General features: G+C 42.3%; 2 protein-coding genes across 2 annotated transcripts in view; one reads left to right on the forward strand and one right to left on the reverse strand.

The window, feature by feature from the left end:
- The window catches only part of STARD3NL (STARD3 N-terminal like), a 292,381-nt gene that overhangs the window by 100,268 nt on the left and 176,329 nt on the right, over positions 1 to 15,784 (reverse strand). The gene's annotated exons all lie outside the window — the stretch shown is intronic.
- Positions 1 to 15,784, forward strand: part of VPS41 (VPS41 subunit of HOPS complex) — a 114,814-nt gene that overhangs the window by 64,945 nt on the left and 34,085 nt on the right. The window contains exons 9-14 of the mRNA XM_082192764.1: positions 279 to 398; positions 2,825 to 2,971; positions 4,417 to 4,483; positions 10,045 to 10,142; positions 13,753 to 13,882; positions 14,420 to 14,535. Of these exons, the coding sequence (XP_082048890.1) occupies positions 279 to 398; positions 2,825 to 2,971; positions 4,417 to 4,483; positions 10,045 to 10,142; positions 13,753 to 13,882; positions 14,420 to 14,535 (678 nt within the window). The remainder of the gene's footprint in view (positions 1 to 278; positions 399 to 2,824; positions 2,972 to 4,416; positions 4,484 to 10,044; positions 10,143 to 13,752; positions 13,883 to 14,419; positions 14,536 to 15,784) is intronic.

Below are 15,784 nucleotides of genomic sequence, written 5' to 3' on the forward strand. Positions count from 1 at the left end.
AGGGCTCCACATTATATGAGAAGCATGCCTGGGTTTTTAAATCTGTTATTCTACCACTTACTGTACACTGGAAAAAGGTTTTGTTTGTTCTTCTTACCAATTTTTGAGTTGGAACTAACTTGGTTGTAAATTAGAAGCTTTTCTTTTTTTTGCTGTGTCCATTTTGTATTAAATCTCATATGAACGAATGAGTAAAATGACAAAAGTAAGAAAAAGATTCCTTTTGTACCTGTCTTTTATCAAAAGCGCTGTAAATTCTTGTGATTCTTTCTTCCTAGTTGTTTTTATATGAAAAGTCATGGATGAACAGATGGAAACCTTCAGTTTTACATGAAGGAGAGGGAAATATCAGAAATGTTAAATGGAGAGGAAACCTGATTGCTTGGGCCAATAATATGGTAGGTATTTCAGAGTTAGCTGTTTTCATTATGTGAATGGGTAAATTTCTAAATTGCCATTGCACTGGATGTCTTGATATGTTTAATTTTTCTTGATGTACAGGGTTTCAAAATCTTTCTTATATTCCCATCTCTTTTCCAATGCCCAAGTGGCCACAAGTTAACATTCCATGCATTAAGATAACCATATGTTTAATTACATTAAAAACAGGAGTCAGAAAATAGCAACCTAAAATGTAGCAAGACACAAAGGTCACAAGGGAAGCGCCTACTTCAAATTGTTGCCCTCCATCATCTACCCTGAGCCCACAAGAATAGGTTTGGTCATAATCTTTAATCCGTATGTAAATAATGATATTGACAGAGGACATTCAAGAGATTAAATCACAAAGAACAGCAGATTGAGCCCTGATTGAAGCCCTGTCCAGGCATTCAAAGAATACATGTGAGAACATAGAGGGAAAGTGTTCACACCAACGCTTCCCCAATATCTCCATCCCCGCCATGTGTGCTCATGGCGTTCCCCCTTTGGCAAGGGGGTGCTTTGGGAGCCCAACTGAAGACACTCGGAATCCTCCCCACAATTACAAACCTAACAAAAGTAGTCATAAACAATAAATGCAACGCATCAAAAAGCACACAGTCATAACGGGACAATTACCACACAAATCATTATAATACCTAAAAATAAAGACACGGAAATTGAATACCAACAGCAGCAGCAGCAACAAAAAACCCCTAAACAATACCCAATGCCCAACAACACCTTCTGCCTCAGTGCTCAACATTTTTTTTGGGGGGGGGGGAGCCAGAGGAGATGCGAAGGTTTGGGGTGAAGCTGTGAGATGAATATACCTCCATGCCACTGACGCTGCCAACACGTCCTTCTCACTCATGTTGATTGTATGCCTGAAGATTGCTACAGCTACAGCTATAACTACTACTATATTGCATTTTCTACACATTTGTACTCATAGCAGTTTAGTGCTTTAATAATAATAATTATTATTATTATTATTATTATTATTATTATTATTATTATTATTATTATTATTTCCCGGTTCAAAAACTGGGCTTAGGGCAGCTAACAACAAATTTAAAACACTTTAAGACACTTAATTTTAAAATCAGCATAAAATATGGTATAAAAACATGAATAACAATAAAATTCAAAAATCAATTAGATAATCGCCAGGGCTAGTTGGCTTAATTAGTCCTACTTGGGCCAGTGAGGGGGCCAGGGGAGAATTAGCTGTGGGGTCTCAGAGCGGGTGATCTTCATAAAAGGGGGGGGGGGAGAGAGAGAGAAGGGAAATAAAAGATCAGGCTGAATTCAAATTTTAGACTTCTTCCGTAACTGGCATTCTGTAAAAAACATTTTAGCTGGGTCCATTTCCCTGCAGGGATCCCTTAGCTTCCACTGAGTGCCAAGAGGCCTGTGAGTGAGAGAGGAGGACTAGACTCAGAACGCAAGAAGCTGCTTCTGCAAAACAGCTCTCTCCTCCAAATTTCTTAAAGAAATGCGCCACTTCCAAGCATGGTTCCCCCTTAACTCTGTCCTCTAGGTGGAAGATAGCACCTCTTTCTTTTTTAAGCAAGACTGGAATGTAGTACACAAAAGCCTAGAAATTTAAAAGACGAATACGCAAATCAGGTTGTTGTTAACCACATTTGTTTTATTAAATCACAGGCAGTTCTTGAGTAAATGGGCTTAGTATCAGATTAAAATACAACTTCATTTTATAAGTATATAGATATGTTGGGCCTTGTGGCTTCTGTGTGATGTGGTATTCTGCTTTCGTCTCGAGGGAGGGTCTCTTCAGCTGTCACATCTAAACCCAGTAGATCCTTGAAGAATATAGGCTTTAGTTGTGTCATTTTGAAGAGAAGGTGCCACTGGCAGAGACGGTGGTAAGAACCAGAATAAGATTTCACCACTGTATTTCCATAGCATAGCCAAAGATAGGCGAGGGGAAAGTTGCTTTCTACAACAGGCCCATGTATGAGATGCAAACAACTAATTTGTCATAATTTGTGAAATAAAAATAAATAAAAATTGAAGGGGTGGCAGATAAATAATCCTCTAAATTTTACAAAGAAGTGTTACAGCACATTTGGCTCTTGGATGAAGATGTTTCTATGCATATGCAACTCCTGATAGCACACTGCGCCTGCAGAGATTTAAGTTGTCACTGCCTGCCTGCCTTTCAAGCAAAATGATAGTTTGCTGAGGCAGAGACAGACCAGTGTGGGCAGTTTCCTTCATCTGGCTCTAGCTCTTTGTACACAGTTGCCAGGATCCTTTTCTGCGCCTGCCAGTAGGCCTGAGCTGCCACCTTAGCATAACCTGTAATATGATATTTCTGGACCATGGTTTGCGTATGTGGTGCCACACTGAATTCTCTTGCTGTGTGTTAAACTTTCAGGGCGTGAAGATACTTGACGTGATTGCTAAGCAAAGAATCACCAACGTGCCCCGAGACGATATAAACCTCCGTCCTGATATGTATCCCTGCAGCCTTTGCTGGAAAGATAATTTAACACTGATTATTGGCTGGGGAAATTCAGTAAAGGTACAATTACCTGTCTTTGTAATAAATGCTTGCTGCTATCACAGACAAACAGAGGATTATTTCTGAAAAGCGAAGGCGATAGGGGTGGGGGAGAAGAGAATTTGATTTGACTACTGTGTGGCGAACTCCTGCTGCCATAGAAATGTCATTGGGCTGACCTTCATAAGAAGGAATAATGACAAATGCCCAGTGGTCAGACGGATTTATCTGAGCGTGTGCAGTAGGCAAGGCTGTGGGCTGATCCTACTTTCTTTGTCTTCAAGAGATGCATTCAGAGAGCTGTTAAAAGAGAGTCCTGAAATTCATTCGCTCTGCTTAGTCCAGGCAGGAAGTACTTAACATGGGCATTTGGGCAACAGTTTGTCATTAGTGGGGAGTGAAACCTGAAACTGGGTTGCTGAATGCATGATTTATCAGAGACGTCATAAAACAGCAGTCAGAATTCAGCTGCTGCCCTCCAAAAGAAGCTTTCTGTAAAGAAGTGTCAGCTGTTAATTTCTTATCCATAAGACAGAATGGAAAGCCAAAAGAAGATAATTAACTTTCTAGGACTGCTATCCTATACACACGTAGGCTGAAGTAAGTCTAATTTAAGTCATTGGGACTTACATCTATTTAGACACGTGCACTGTAAGAAGCATACAAATTAAAGCTTAAAAAATAATAATCTTACACATTGTAAAGTTCTGGAAGTGTTTTTATAACTCATTTGTAAAAGTAGACATTTTCCAAGTTAGTAAAGAGTTTATTAATATAAATGGAGTTGACATTTTGTTATTCATAATGTTAATGTGCAATTAGCAGCATGGAAAGTTTTTTTTGGGGGGAGGGGCGTCTTAAAGGCTACCAAATTTTTGATGGCATCAGATTTTCTAGACAAGAATCTTCTCAGATGCATCTGACGAAGGGGAGACTGGAGAAAGTTGGTAGCCATCAGAGTGATGTAAAAGTTTGATTTGCTACAGCAGCTTAATGTAGCTTCTCATCTGGAATACGTGAAAGCACTAGTAAAATTACTGCTATGTTAGCAGTTCGAAGAAGCTCAAACTTTTCTAGAATTCCATACTCTCCTGAGATGCTTTCTTGCTTTATTTGTAGCTCTTTCCTGCATCTGTTTATTAAAATGCTATCTTGTAATCATCATGATTGCATGTTCTTGGGAGGCTTTGCCTATATATAGTCTGAATTAATTGTCTGAATTAATTTTAAGATGTATTGTAATTAATTGATGTCTGTTTTTATACATACTGTGTTGTTTTTATTATGTTAGCTGCTCTGAGCACAGCCTCGGCCGGGGAGGGTGGAATATAAATAAAATTATTATTATTATTATTATTATTATTATTATTATTATTATTATTATTATTATTTTATTATAAATGAACTTTCTCTATTTCCTAAGGTAACTAATCACAATTAACTAACATAATGTTTTTATTTTACAGATATGCTCAGTGAAAGAGCGACATGCCAGTGAAATGCGAGATCTGCCAAGTCGTTACGTGGAAATAGGTATGAGTATGACATGTTTGCCATTAATTTGCAGAAAAGCTTTTTGCAAATAGCTGCTTAAAAATAATGTCATCTTTTTTGTTTTGTTTTAAATGTGAGCCTCATTTGCAGAAGCACAATTCAGTGCATTTCACTTGGAAATACTTTGTAGGGGTAGATTTAGGGCTGTGGTATTGCAAAGTATGGCAAATCGCTTTATTGGGGGGAAAATACACCCCCCCAAAAAAAAACAACAACAAATAGAGTAGCCTGAGGACAAAAGGAATATGACACTTTGGAATCTGTTTGGTCTTCTTTTGTTTGGTTCCTAAACAATGCCCTTCATTTCCTTTCACTTCCATCAATGTCCACCCACCTATGGTGATTTTTTGCTTTCATAGGAATAGATTTGCAGTCACTTCAGCCAGGACACAATACAATATTAAGATAGCATGTAATCTGCTAATGTAACTCTGTCATACTTACCTCCTTTTTTGTATATCTGTCTTTGGCTTTTGGGATTTATTTGTTCCTAAAGTGCCTGCTCTGGGTTGCAGGGGCGTGTTTTCTTTGTGTTTTGTGTTCATATGACCCGGAAAAACTGTCTGTGGACAAACGCCGGCTCCCTCGGCCTATAAAGTGAGATGAGCACCGCAACCCCAGAGTTGTTTGTGACTGGACTTAGCTGTCCAGGGTCCTTTACCTTTTTAAATAAAAAGTAATGTTCTCAAGTATCTTCTTGGTAAAGGTAAAGGTAAAGGTACCCCTGCCCGAACGGGCCAGTCTTGACAGACTCTGGGGTTTGTGCGCCCATCTCACTCAAGAGGCCGGGGGCCAGCGCTGTCCGGAGACACTTCCGGGTCACGTGGCCAGCGTGACAAAGCTGCATCTGGCGAGCCAGCGCAGCACACGGAACGCCGTTTACCTTCCCGCTGGTAAGCGGTACCTATTTATCTACTTGCACCCGGGGGTGCTTTCGAACTGCTAGGTTGGCAGGCGCTGGGACCGAGCAGCGGGAGCGCACCCCGCCGCGGGGATTCAAACCGCCGACCTTTCGATCGGCAAGCCCTAGGCGCTGAGGCTTTTACCCACAGCGCCACCCGCATCCCTATCTTCTTGGTAGCAACCCTCTAATAGGCAAAAAACAAAACAAACCCCCAGTAATCCTTCATGCAGTTGGTGTGGCCTGTATGCTGCAGTGTCTGGAAGACTGGCTTTGGATGACCATGTTGTGCTTCTCTGACCGCATGTGTGGAAAGACATTGCTCTGCCTGACACGTGGCCATCTGATTCCCACCACTGTTTCAACTGCTGTCAGGAAGTGGTTCCACACACGTGGTCTTCCTGATGAGTGAACAATTGCAGTTGACTCAAGCATATGAGTGGATAACGGAGGCCGTTTAAGCATATTCTTTAGATTTGCCAAGAGAACGAGGGCGGGAAGAGCGCCAAAGAAGAGCAATGTTGTCATAAATCTGCCCAGACACATATTGTAAGGGTGGAGTATTTGTGGAGACAGCTTCTTTATCTTCCGTCTTCCAGCACAGAGTCTTCCTTACATATTTGAGGATCAGTGCTTTATCTCACTTAGCTTCTAACAATCTGTTTGAGATTTCCCATTCTGGTTTCAGTTCACAGCACTTCAGCTCCGTTGAATGCTCTGAACATCACTCCTTTAAACAGGGGCTGGATGAGGCTGGGGGGAAGGTTGTCATTTATCCACGTTGTAACAGAGACTACAATGCCCTTTTGATATCATTTAGGGGCATCTTGCTTAACATTCTCGTGTCGTACCAGAACATCTCCTCCTGATTCATAGTCGTCTAAGCTTTTACTTGAGGCAGTTCATGATATATGATAATCTTCTTCAATGATACCAGATACCCCCAGTGACCAGTTGCGATTTTGTTATTGTTGACAAAATGTAGCCTATCAAGTGCATTGAGGACTGGCTCATATACGTCATTTGCCTCCCAGGGGAGGTGTGTCTTTGTTGCGCACCCCTCCCCACTCCCGTTTATTCAACTTTTTCATACCTTGTTTCGTATCACAACTGTAGCACTTCCTCTCCTCTCTTCTCCTCTCTGTAAGGATGCACATAAAGGTGCAAAATGTGTTTATGTCGGAACATGGGAAGCTGCCTTATAGTGAGTCAGTCCAACTATCCATCTAGCTCAGGATTAGTGTTTTCTTCCACTCCATAAGACGCACCTGACCATAAGACACACCTAGTTTTTAGAGGAGGAAAGGGGGAAAGCCCTGTTTTTGGAGGGGATCAGCTCAAAGTTGTGCAGCTTCTTTTGCAAAGGTGAAAAATCCTGTTTTTATGGGGTTCAACTCACAGTTCTGCAGATTCTTTAGGAAAGGAAAGGGAGCCATTTCTACAGTTTCCAGACAGATAATCTAATCAGCCAGTCACATGTCGCTGGGGAAACAAACGGCCTCCATCTGCAGAACATTCAAAAATGGAGGCCTGGGCAAGGGGCTAGAAAGGGAGCCAGCGATTGACCACACACTCGCTCCATAAGACGCACAGACATTTCCCCTTACTTTTTAGGAGGAAAAAAGTGTGTCTTACGGAGCGAAAAATACGGCAACTGGCAGAAGCCCTCCAGGGTTTCAGAAAAGGGTTTTTTCCCAGCCTTCCAAAAGATTACTGTGGCTGAATCCAGGCCCTTCTGCATGCAAAAGTAGCTACTCCGCCACAGAGCCATGTCCCTTCCCTAGTTTTGTAGAGAGACTACAAAAGTTGACAAATGATTTGCTCCAGAGCAGCCCTGTGATTCAAGGGGTTTGCTATTCTAGAATACGGACCATCTTACATACTGTATTTTTCGCTCTATAACACGCACCGGACCATAACACGCACGTAGTTTTTAGAGGAGGAAAACAAGAAAAAAAATATTCTAAATGAAATAGTGGATGTATGATTTTTGTGGTTCATGCTGTTGCCACAGACATGTGATCTGACAGTGAGTTTGGAGTAGCCCAATGCAAAAATCCTGAGGATCCATGTGGATCCATGCTTTGTAACCACGGAGGAGGGAAGGAAGGGGAACCATGGATCCTCTGCTCACGACTGCAGCAGATCCCCCCCGCCACCCGTAGGCATTCGCTCCATAACACGCACAGACATTTCCCCTTACTTTCTAGGAGGAAAAAAGTGAGTGTTATGGTGCAAAGAATACGGTATTTTTGGGACCAATGGGTTCTTTTGCGCCGTTCACCTGGCCTCTTGGCCTTGGGTATCTTGGCCAGTTAAAGATAGGAGGAGGGGCGCTGTGAGGGCCTTGCCCACCACCTTTCCCCTCTGTTGCTGGTAGCGACTGCAGTGTTCGGAAGCCAGGCAAGCAGAGGCACCTTACCCAGCTCCACCAATTGCTCCCACTCATTTCTGCCCACTGTGCTTGCAAACACAGGGTCAGCCTGCACCAGAATACTTTGATCGTTTAAATTGTTTGCTAGTGAAGAAGATCCTCAGAACACATTTGTGATGTCTTCCAACCATGGCCAGGAGACGCAGACGTGTGTGCATTCAAACCACATAGCTGCCCTGTGGTAGTTTGTTAGGCGGAGAATATAAGACTAGGGTTGTGATTGCATTCACCATCTGCATGGGCTCTCTAGTATAGAGGTCAAGAAATTAGGCTTTTCCAGAGGTAGCTACCAGGGCAGAGCTGCCTCTCTTTCCCTCTCTCTGGACAGACTGTTGGAAACCTGACTACCCCGTCTTTACAGGGCAATGCTTTTGTTACAGTCTCTCTGTGTGACAGAGGGAGACTGATGCCCTAAGTCCTTCCTGCTACATCCCACAGCATCTGACAGTAGCTAATAATTCCCACTTAAAGTTAACCGTTGCACTTGAATTGTGTGTCTGATGCAGCACAAGTCTTATGGTGATAACAGTATATTCTGGTTTGGCATTATATAAATGTGTTTTACACTGGCTCGCCGCTTTGTTCCGCAGGGGGTGGGGGAGATAGAAACCCTGAACGCTTGCCTTTTAAGTTTTGCTATCTCTAGAGCACAGTATTGGGAAGCACTGCTTCCTTACCTTCTCATTCTGTCGTGGTGCTGCAGTAGTTCTCATGGGACAAAAGGGAAAACATTTTCCTGCCTAAACTTTGTTAAGCATCTTTGGATTGGTGCTGCAAGATAATGCTGGGTTTATGTCTAAGAAGATAAAACCTGGCCAGGTTTGACACTCTTAAAAGGTGGCATTAGGTGGAAAAACTTGCTTGCCTTGCCCTTCTACATTTAGGGGGAAATGCCATAATTTCCACCTTTTATCTCTCCTTTTTCATTTTTCAATTCATTGATTGCCTTCTTCTTGATGCCTCCTATAAAAACTCCAGCAAAACTGCATCGGCCTAGCCAAGATGTGTGCTAGATGAGTGGATTTTATAGGTTCCGTTGATTATAGCAAACTGTATTTTGGTTGGGAAATAAAGATACAGTGGTGCCTCGCAAGACGAAAAGAATCCGTTCTGTGATTCTCTTCGTCTAGCAGTTTTTTCGTCTTGTGAAGCAAGCCCATTGAAGGATTAGCGCTATTAGTGGCTTTTAGTGGCTTATCTGCTGATCAGATCAGCTGATAAGCGGCTTAGAGGCTTAGAAAAAGGGGGGGAGGGGGAAAAACCAGCAGGAACTCGCAAGACATTGTCGTCTTGCGAAGCAAGCCCATAGGAAATTCATTTTGCGAAGCACCTCCAAAACGGAAAACTCTTTCGTCTAGCGAGTTTTCCGTCTTGCGAGGCATTCGTCTTGCGGGGCACCACTGTACAGGATTCAGAAAGAACACTTAACTACCGCATTTTTCGCTCTATAGGGCGCACCGGACCATGGGGTGCACCTAGTTTCTTTTGGGGGGGGGAATAAAGGGGGGGAATTAGGGCACCCACCCCTCTCACTCTCCAGGCTTCAGCGAAAGCCTGTATTCGCTCCATAGGACGCACACACATTTCCCCTTCATTTTTTGAGGGGGAAAGGTGCGTCCTATAGGGCGAAAAATACGGTATTTTTTAAAATTGAGAATCTGTATGTTATTAATGGCAGTTGTGGATATGCCAGTCCAGCCTGTCTCCTGGAGCTTCATCCACAGTGCACCTCTACCATGTCCTTTGTATTCATGCAAGTAGTATATAAATTAGTCAGAACAATGGAATGTATGAGTGGACTGCTACAGCTTCAACTCATGGTAGGTTTCCACAGTGGTCCCTCATTATTAATCATTGGACCAATCCAAAAAATGGATGCTTCCTTTGCTTTCCAGTGAACTGTAGTTCCCTTACTGGGAAGACATTGGATTCCACTGTGCACACCCAGACTTGTGTGGTCCCAGTCATGACTCAAACGTGCACACCTTTTACCATCACAGAATTTGTAACAAACAAAACAACATGTAAAATGTTTAAAAGACAAATACTGATCAATTTCTCTGCATATTTATTAGCGTAACTGTTAGGATTACAAAATTCATTTGCCTGCTTCAGGGACTATGTATCTGAATGGTGCTCTATGATGATAATACAACTCTTAGTTAAAGTCAGTATTAAAGCCAGTTTCCTTTTTTTGTTACTTAGTTTCCCAGTTCAACACTGAATTTTACATCAGTGGAATTGCACCTCTCTGTGACCAGCTTGTCATACTTTCATATGTAAAGGAGATTTCAGAGAAAACTGTAAGTATTTTTCTGCACGTAAACTTCCAAGTAGACACACAAAAAAGTTGTGAGCCAGGCATAAGGTTTGTTAGGTGGCCAAACAGTTCTTAAGCACTCAGACGGCAGTGTTCCACACCTGTTTGTTAGTTGGCCCCAATGTGCCCAGTGGGACTTGCCCTTGAGGGAAGTTCACAGAAAATTCCAGACTTATAGCTCTCACCACTAGGAAATACGGGGGCCAAGGCTAATGGAAACGAGTCCAAAATACCATGAAGATACCATGTTGGGGTAAAATGGGCTAGTAGTAACCGAAGGGATTTAAGTTGGGTGACAGACTGTTGCAGCTATACTTCATTTTCTAGACAAAATAAAAAAATTCCTTCCAGTAGCACCTTAGAGACCAACTAAGTTAGTTCTTGGTATGAGCTTTCGTGTGCATGCACACTTCTTCAGATACACTGAAACAGAAGTCACCAGACCTTTATATATAGTGAGAGGGTGGGGATGGGTATTACTCAGAAGGGTGGTGGGAATGGGTGATTGGCTGATAGGTGTGGTAAACCTGTTGACGACTGTTAACGACCGCAATTGGTCTTGCAGGAAAAAGCAAGGGATGAGATGGCTAAAAATAGCTTTATCATGTTTGATGCATTACTGTATTTTAATATTTGGTTGGAAGCCGCCCAGAGTGGCTGGGGAAGCCCAGCCAGATGGGTGGGGTATAAATAAATATTTATTTATTTAGTATTATTATTATTATTATTATTATTATTATTATTATTATTATTATTTAATCCAATGTCTCTATTCAGACCAGGTCTCTCCATGGTTTTAAGTGTGGTAATAAGTTGCAATTCAGCAACTTCTCTTTCCTGTCTATTTCTGAAATTCTTTTGTAATAAGACAGCTACTTTGATATCTTGTACAGAATGTCCATTTTCCAGGTTAGGCTGCAGTTTTAGCTTCTGCAGTACCATAAACTCTTCACACTTAAAACAGCTAAAGCCATTTTTTTTTGGGGGGGGGGTGTTTTGCCCATCTCATAGCAAACAATGGATAGAATGCTGAAGAGCCAGAAGTTGTTCATTCCTCTGTGTTTGTTTTAAATCTTTAATCTTTTGGCACGTGTATGAACAGGAATTAAAGCTAAATTGCAGAGTGGCGCCTTGACATTGCCCATGCTCTTAAATAAAGCCTGTAAAGATGATTGGCTGCAGGTCACTCGTGTCGCTGTGAGCGATGTGAGGAGAGCAGCTGTTTGGTGCCGTTGCCTCCGTTATATGTGTCCGGCTAGACAAAGGATATATTGGATCACCAGCTCTTCTCGAGAGTGAATCTCCAGAGTCTTCACGACGCATTAGTTTAACAATACAAAATGAAAGAGAGGACGGGAAGGAAGAGGAGAAACCCTTGAAGTTACAGCATTAAGAGGGGCCGACGCTCTTGATCATCCCTTTGATAGCAAGCTGGCATTAGACAGCCATTGCTATAGTAACCTTGAGCAATGGGGTGCACACTGTTGCTAGGCAATGAAATGCCGTTGGCTCATGGTAACGCTCAAGTCTATTGAAATCAATAGGGCCAGCGTCTAGCCCTCTTGCAGGACAGCCAGATTATTATTATTTATTATTTTAAAGGAAAGGAACAAAGGTGCTTGTGCAGCTTCTCCCGAGAGAGCTAATACTGTAGTTCCTCTCTATGAGTGAGTCAAAGAAAACCGAGAGACCTTAGGAAGGAGGAGGGGATGCTGGGAAATGAGGGGCTGGTAGGAGGCAATTAGTAATACTAATGAGTCAGGATAAAGAAATCTGGCCATTCAAAGTTTACCCCTGCTTTGTCAAAAAGCTGACAGGGTAGAGGTTCATTTTTCAAAGCGCTGATATGCCCTAGATAGCAACTTAGGAGATCTCTATGAGCTTGTAACGGCAGGTGTTTGGCAACAACATGGGAAGAATGAAACCGTGTTGGGGATTATTTGAGAATTCACAAGGGGAAATTATCATGAGCACATACCACCTATCGCCTGCTTGCTGCTCCTTCATGGATGTTAGATTTTTTTTAAAAAAACTTTTTAACCTTGACCATGCACAGCTGAAACTTTTTATGTATAAACTGAAAAAACCAGTATCACAGTATTTCAACCATAGGAGATATATTGGCTAGCAAGCCAGTGTTGTTCATCACATTTGCGCAAGATGGGAAAATGCAGTATTTGTGTAATGTGTGAAGCAGCTGCTATTTGTGGTGTTTAAAGAGACAGATTTTGGGAATTCTCAATCTTTAACATAGTTTTAAGTAAAAGGAAATGGCTTATATAAAGATCTTCATGATTTAGTGCAGTTCTTTGAAAATTTCAAGTTTAATAGGCATTCTGCTCACATTCCAATGATATTATGAATCCAACTGCAGAATGGAGACATTTGTGATCATTTGTAGCCAACATTGCACTTTGTATATCGTAGACGTATGTGTAAAGAAATCCTACCAATTAAAGTTTGGCTTTCCATTCTGCCTGATCTAAGTTTTTTTGTGTAAGCCAGCAGATCGCATATATCATCAGAATCTGGCCAATAAATTTGTTCTGGTTACAATAATGTATTTTAACAACAAATACATTATTGTAACCAGATTCTGCCATGTATTACAAATATAGGCAGTCAAAGGAGTAAAAATTCACTCATTCCATCACAAGGATGAGAAGATTTTGTTGTTTGAATATATGTGCAGGTGGCGGTATTGATGTTGTTACAAAAAGGACTTTCTTGAGATTTATAAAGTTCAGAGGATCGTTACAGAGTCCATTTCCTCATAATGAGAGAGTGCTAGAGACGTGTTTTTGAACAACCAGATGTGCAAATATGCGAGCAGAACATTTGGGGAGCAGGCAGATAGAACACAACAGCTAATCCTGGATCACATTGTCATAGAATGACATTTATGAGCCCCTGTAGCTCTGCTATAGCTGTTTCCAGTTTAGCTAACTCCTATTTAGTTCCCAGCTCAGTCTGACAATCTCTCTACCCAACTAGCACCAAATTGTTCCTCTGTCTCTTCCACTATCTGGAAGTTGTGACGTCACAAAGGCATGAGATGGATTTCCAGTTACTAAGGACCATTCTGTTCTCTTGTTTAGCACCAGATGCCAGGTTATTCAAAACTATTTAGCAGTAGGTCCACTGACAATAATCAAGACAGCCAACCTTGTTACAACACAAGTGATATTTCTGTGGCTATATTAAGTGTTGGCAACAGGGAATCCAAATAAGCAGCTGGAAACCCCTGGGGCTTCTCATCTGACTCCTAGCATAAACTTTCATCCCAATGTATTGCTCCCCCTGCGCCATTATTGCACACATCAGGCAAAAGGCTTTTTAGGGAGCAGCGTAAGACATCTTCTTGAGACCCTGGGAAAATGCTGCCAGTCAAAGTGAAGGCAGCACTTGGCTAAATGGGAGCTATTTGGCTGACACAGTAGAAGGCAATTCTAATTGGGGGGGTTTCCATTGGCTACTTATGCAGAAAAGAACTTGGTTGCAAAAGGTTACAATTCAGACGATCTTTTCAGGTATATTAGAAAACATCAACAGGTTGTGCGCTTCAGTGCTGTGTGTGGTTTTCTTTCCCCCAGGAAAAGGAGTGTTGTTCCAGACCTAGGCTGGATATAATCCAGCCATTTCCTGAATCTTGTGAAGAAATCTCCTCCGATGCTCTAACTGTGAGGCGCTTCCAAGAAAATGAATGCCGTGATTATTGTTTGGGTGAGAAATTTGCAGTAGTCTGGCCATTATTTTATATGTTATTTTGATTGTCAATTTGCATTCAGCTCCAGGATTCCATTATGGTTAAGCCATTGTGCTGCGAAGCACAAGGAGCTAAGAGTGGAATTAGAGCATTGCTCCGGTTGTCAGGGTCGGCACGTCTAAATGTTACAGTTTTTATCATGGATGATTTCAGCAAGAGCCTTGGAATTGGTCGCGTGGCAGTACTCTGAAACTGATCCCATGTATTCTTAGTTCTTCTAATGGACCAGTACATTTGTTCCTGATCTCTTAACCAGTCCCTTAAGAGAGAGCAGCGAGTGTTTGCAGAGGTCCATTGTCAATGAGTGCTTTCTCTGTTTGTTTCATTTAGGGGTTGTTGCTGGGTTTGGGTAATGCACATGGGTGAATTTAAGAAATACTGAGATGCAACATTAATTTGCTCAAGCAAAAGGCATCCAGAACACCTGCTTTCAAAGAGGTCAAAGCTTTTACTGAGTGGTGAAATGGGTAAAATTGTTCCTGTGTCTCTTGCAGAATATTCAGAGGGTGAATCACTGTTTTATATCATCAGTCCAAGAGATGTTGTTGTGGCCAAAGAACGTGACCAGGATGACCATATTGAATGGCTCTTGGAAAAGAAGAAATATGAAGTAACTTTTGCACTTTTCTCTTTAAATTCTTATCAGTGACAATGAGTAGGCCTTGCTGAATGTCTTGTTTTATGACTTCTTAAATATAATTCAAGTTTTTTACAGGCATTATTCCTGTGTTAATTAGAAAAACCCAACAGGTTTAGGTGACAGGATGGTGCCTTATCCATCCACAGCTCATTGCTGTGCATTTGCCATAGTGTTGGAGGCTAGGAGTTTGACCCATTGAATTCAGTAGGATGTATTTATAAGCAGACATGTACCGTGTTTTTCGCCCCATAAGACGCACCGGCCCATAGGACGCACCTAGTTTTTTTGGGGGGGAAATAAAGGGGAAAAAATTATTTTCCCCCCAGGTGCGCTGCGCTAATCCCGAAGCTAGGGACGTGCGGAGCTCAGCGCGCCCCAAGCTTCTGGGTGCGCGCAAGCAGTCCGCTAGCCCTGGGAGAGCCGCGCGGCTCTCCCAGGGCTAGCGGAGCACTGCACTAATCCCGAAGCTTGGGGCGTGCGGAGCTCATCGCGCCCCAAGCTTCTGGGTGCAGGCAAGCTCTCCGCTAGCCCTAGGAGAGCTGGGTCTCCCACAGCTAGCGGATAGCTTCCTGAAGCCTGGAGAGCGAGAGGGGTCAGTGCGCACAGACCCCCCTCGCTCTCCAGGCTTCAGCGAAAGCCTGCATTCGCCCCATAGGACGCACACACATTTCCCCTTCATTTTTGGAGGGGGAAAAGTGTGTCTTATAGGGCGAAAAATACGGTATATGATTGCACCATGAGCAACATATGTGAGAACAGCATCTGTTTATTCCTGAATTGTACTATTTGTGTCCTCTTTATTTTTTTCTGCCCTTTAAAGTGTCCCCCCTCCCTCTGTGGTGTTTCACAACAATTAGAATTAAAAATATATAGGTTAATTGCCTTAAAACAACGAAACTGTCCACCAGATGTATGACTGGAGAATTTCTCTCTCTCTCTCTCTCTCTCTCTCTCTCTCTCTCTGTGTGTGTGTGTGTGTGTGTGTGAAAGAGAGAGCCAGACTAAAATCAGAGTGGAGTTATTTGGGAATTACTTTCACTTGCTTATCAGAGCAGACCAATAGTCTGTTGTCCTGGAGAAATCCTCTATATACATGAGAGTGACCCCATTATTAAACCCAGTGGGACTTACTTCTAAATAGACCTGCATAGGATTAGGAGTTCTAATTTGAGATAACCATGGTGAAAATTGAGGCAGGGTGATCTCTGTTCCAGTTTAG

The sequence above is a fragment of the Podarcis vaucheri genome, assembly GCF_965113315.1.
Source record: "Podarcis vaucheri genome assembly, chromosome: 12".
NCBI classification, from domain to species: Eukaryota; Metazoa; Chordata; class Lepidosauria; order Squamata; family Lacertidae; genus Podarcis; species Podarcis vaucheri.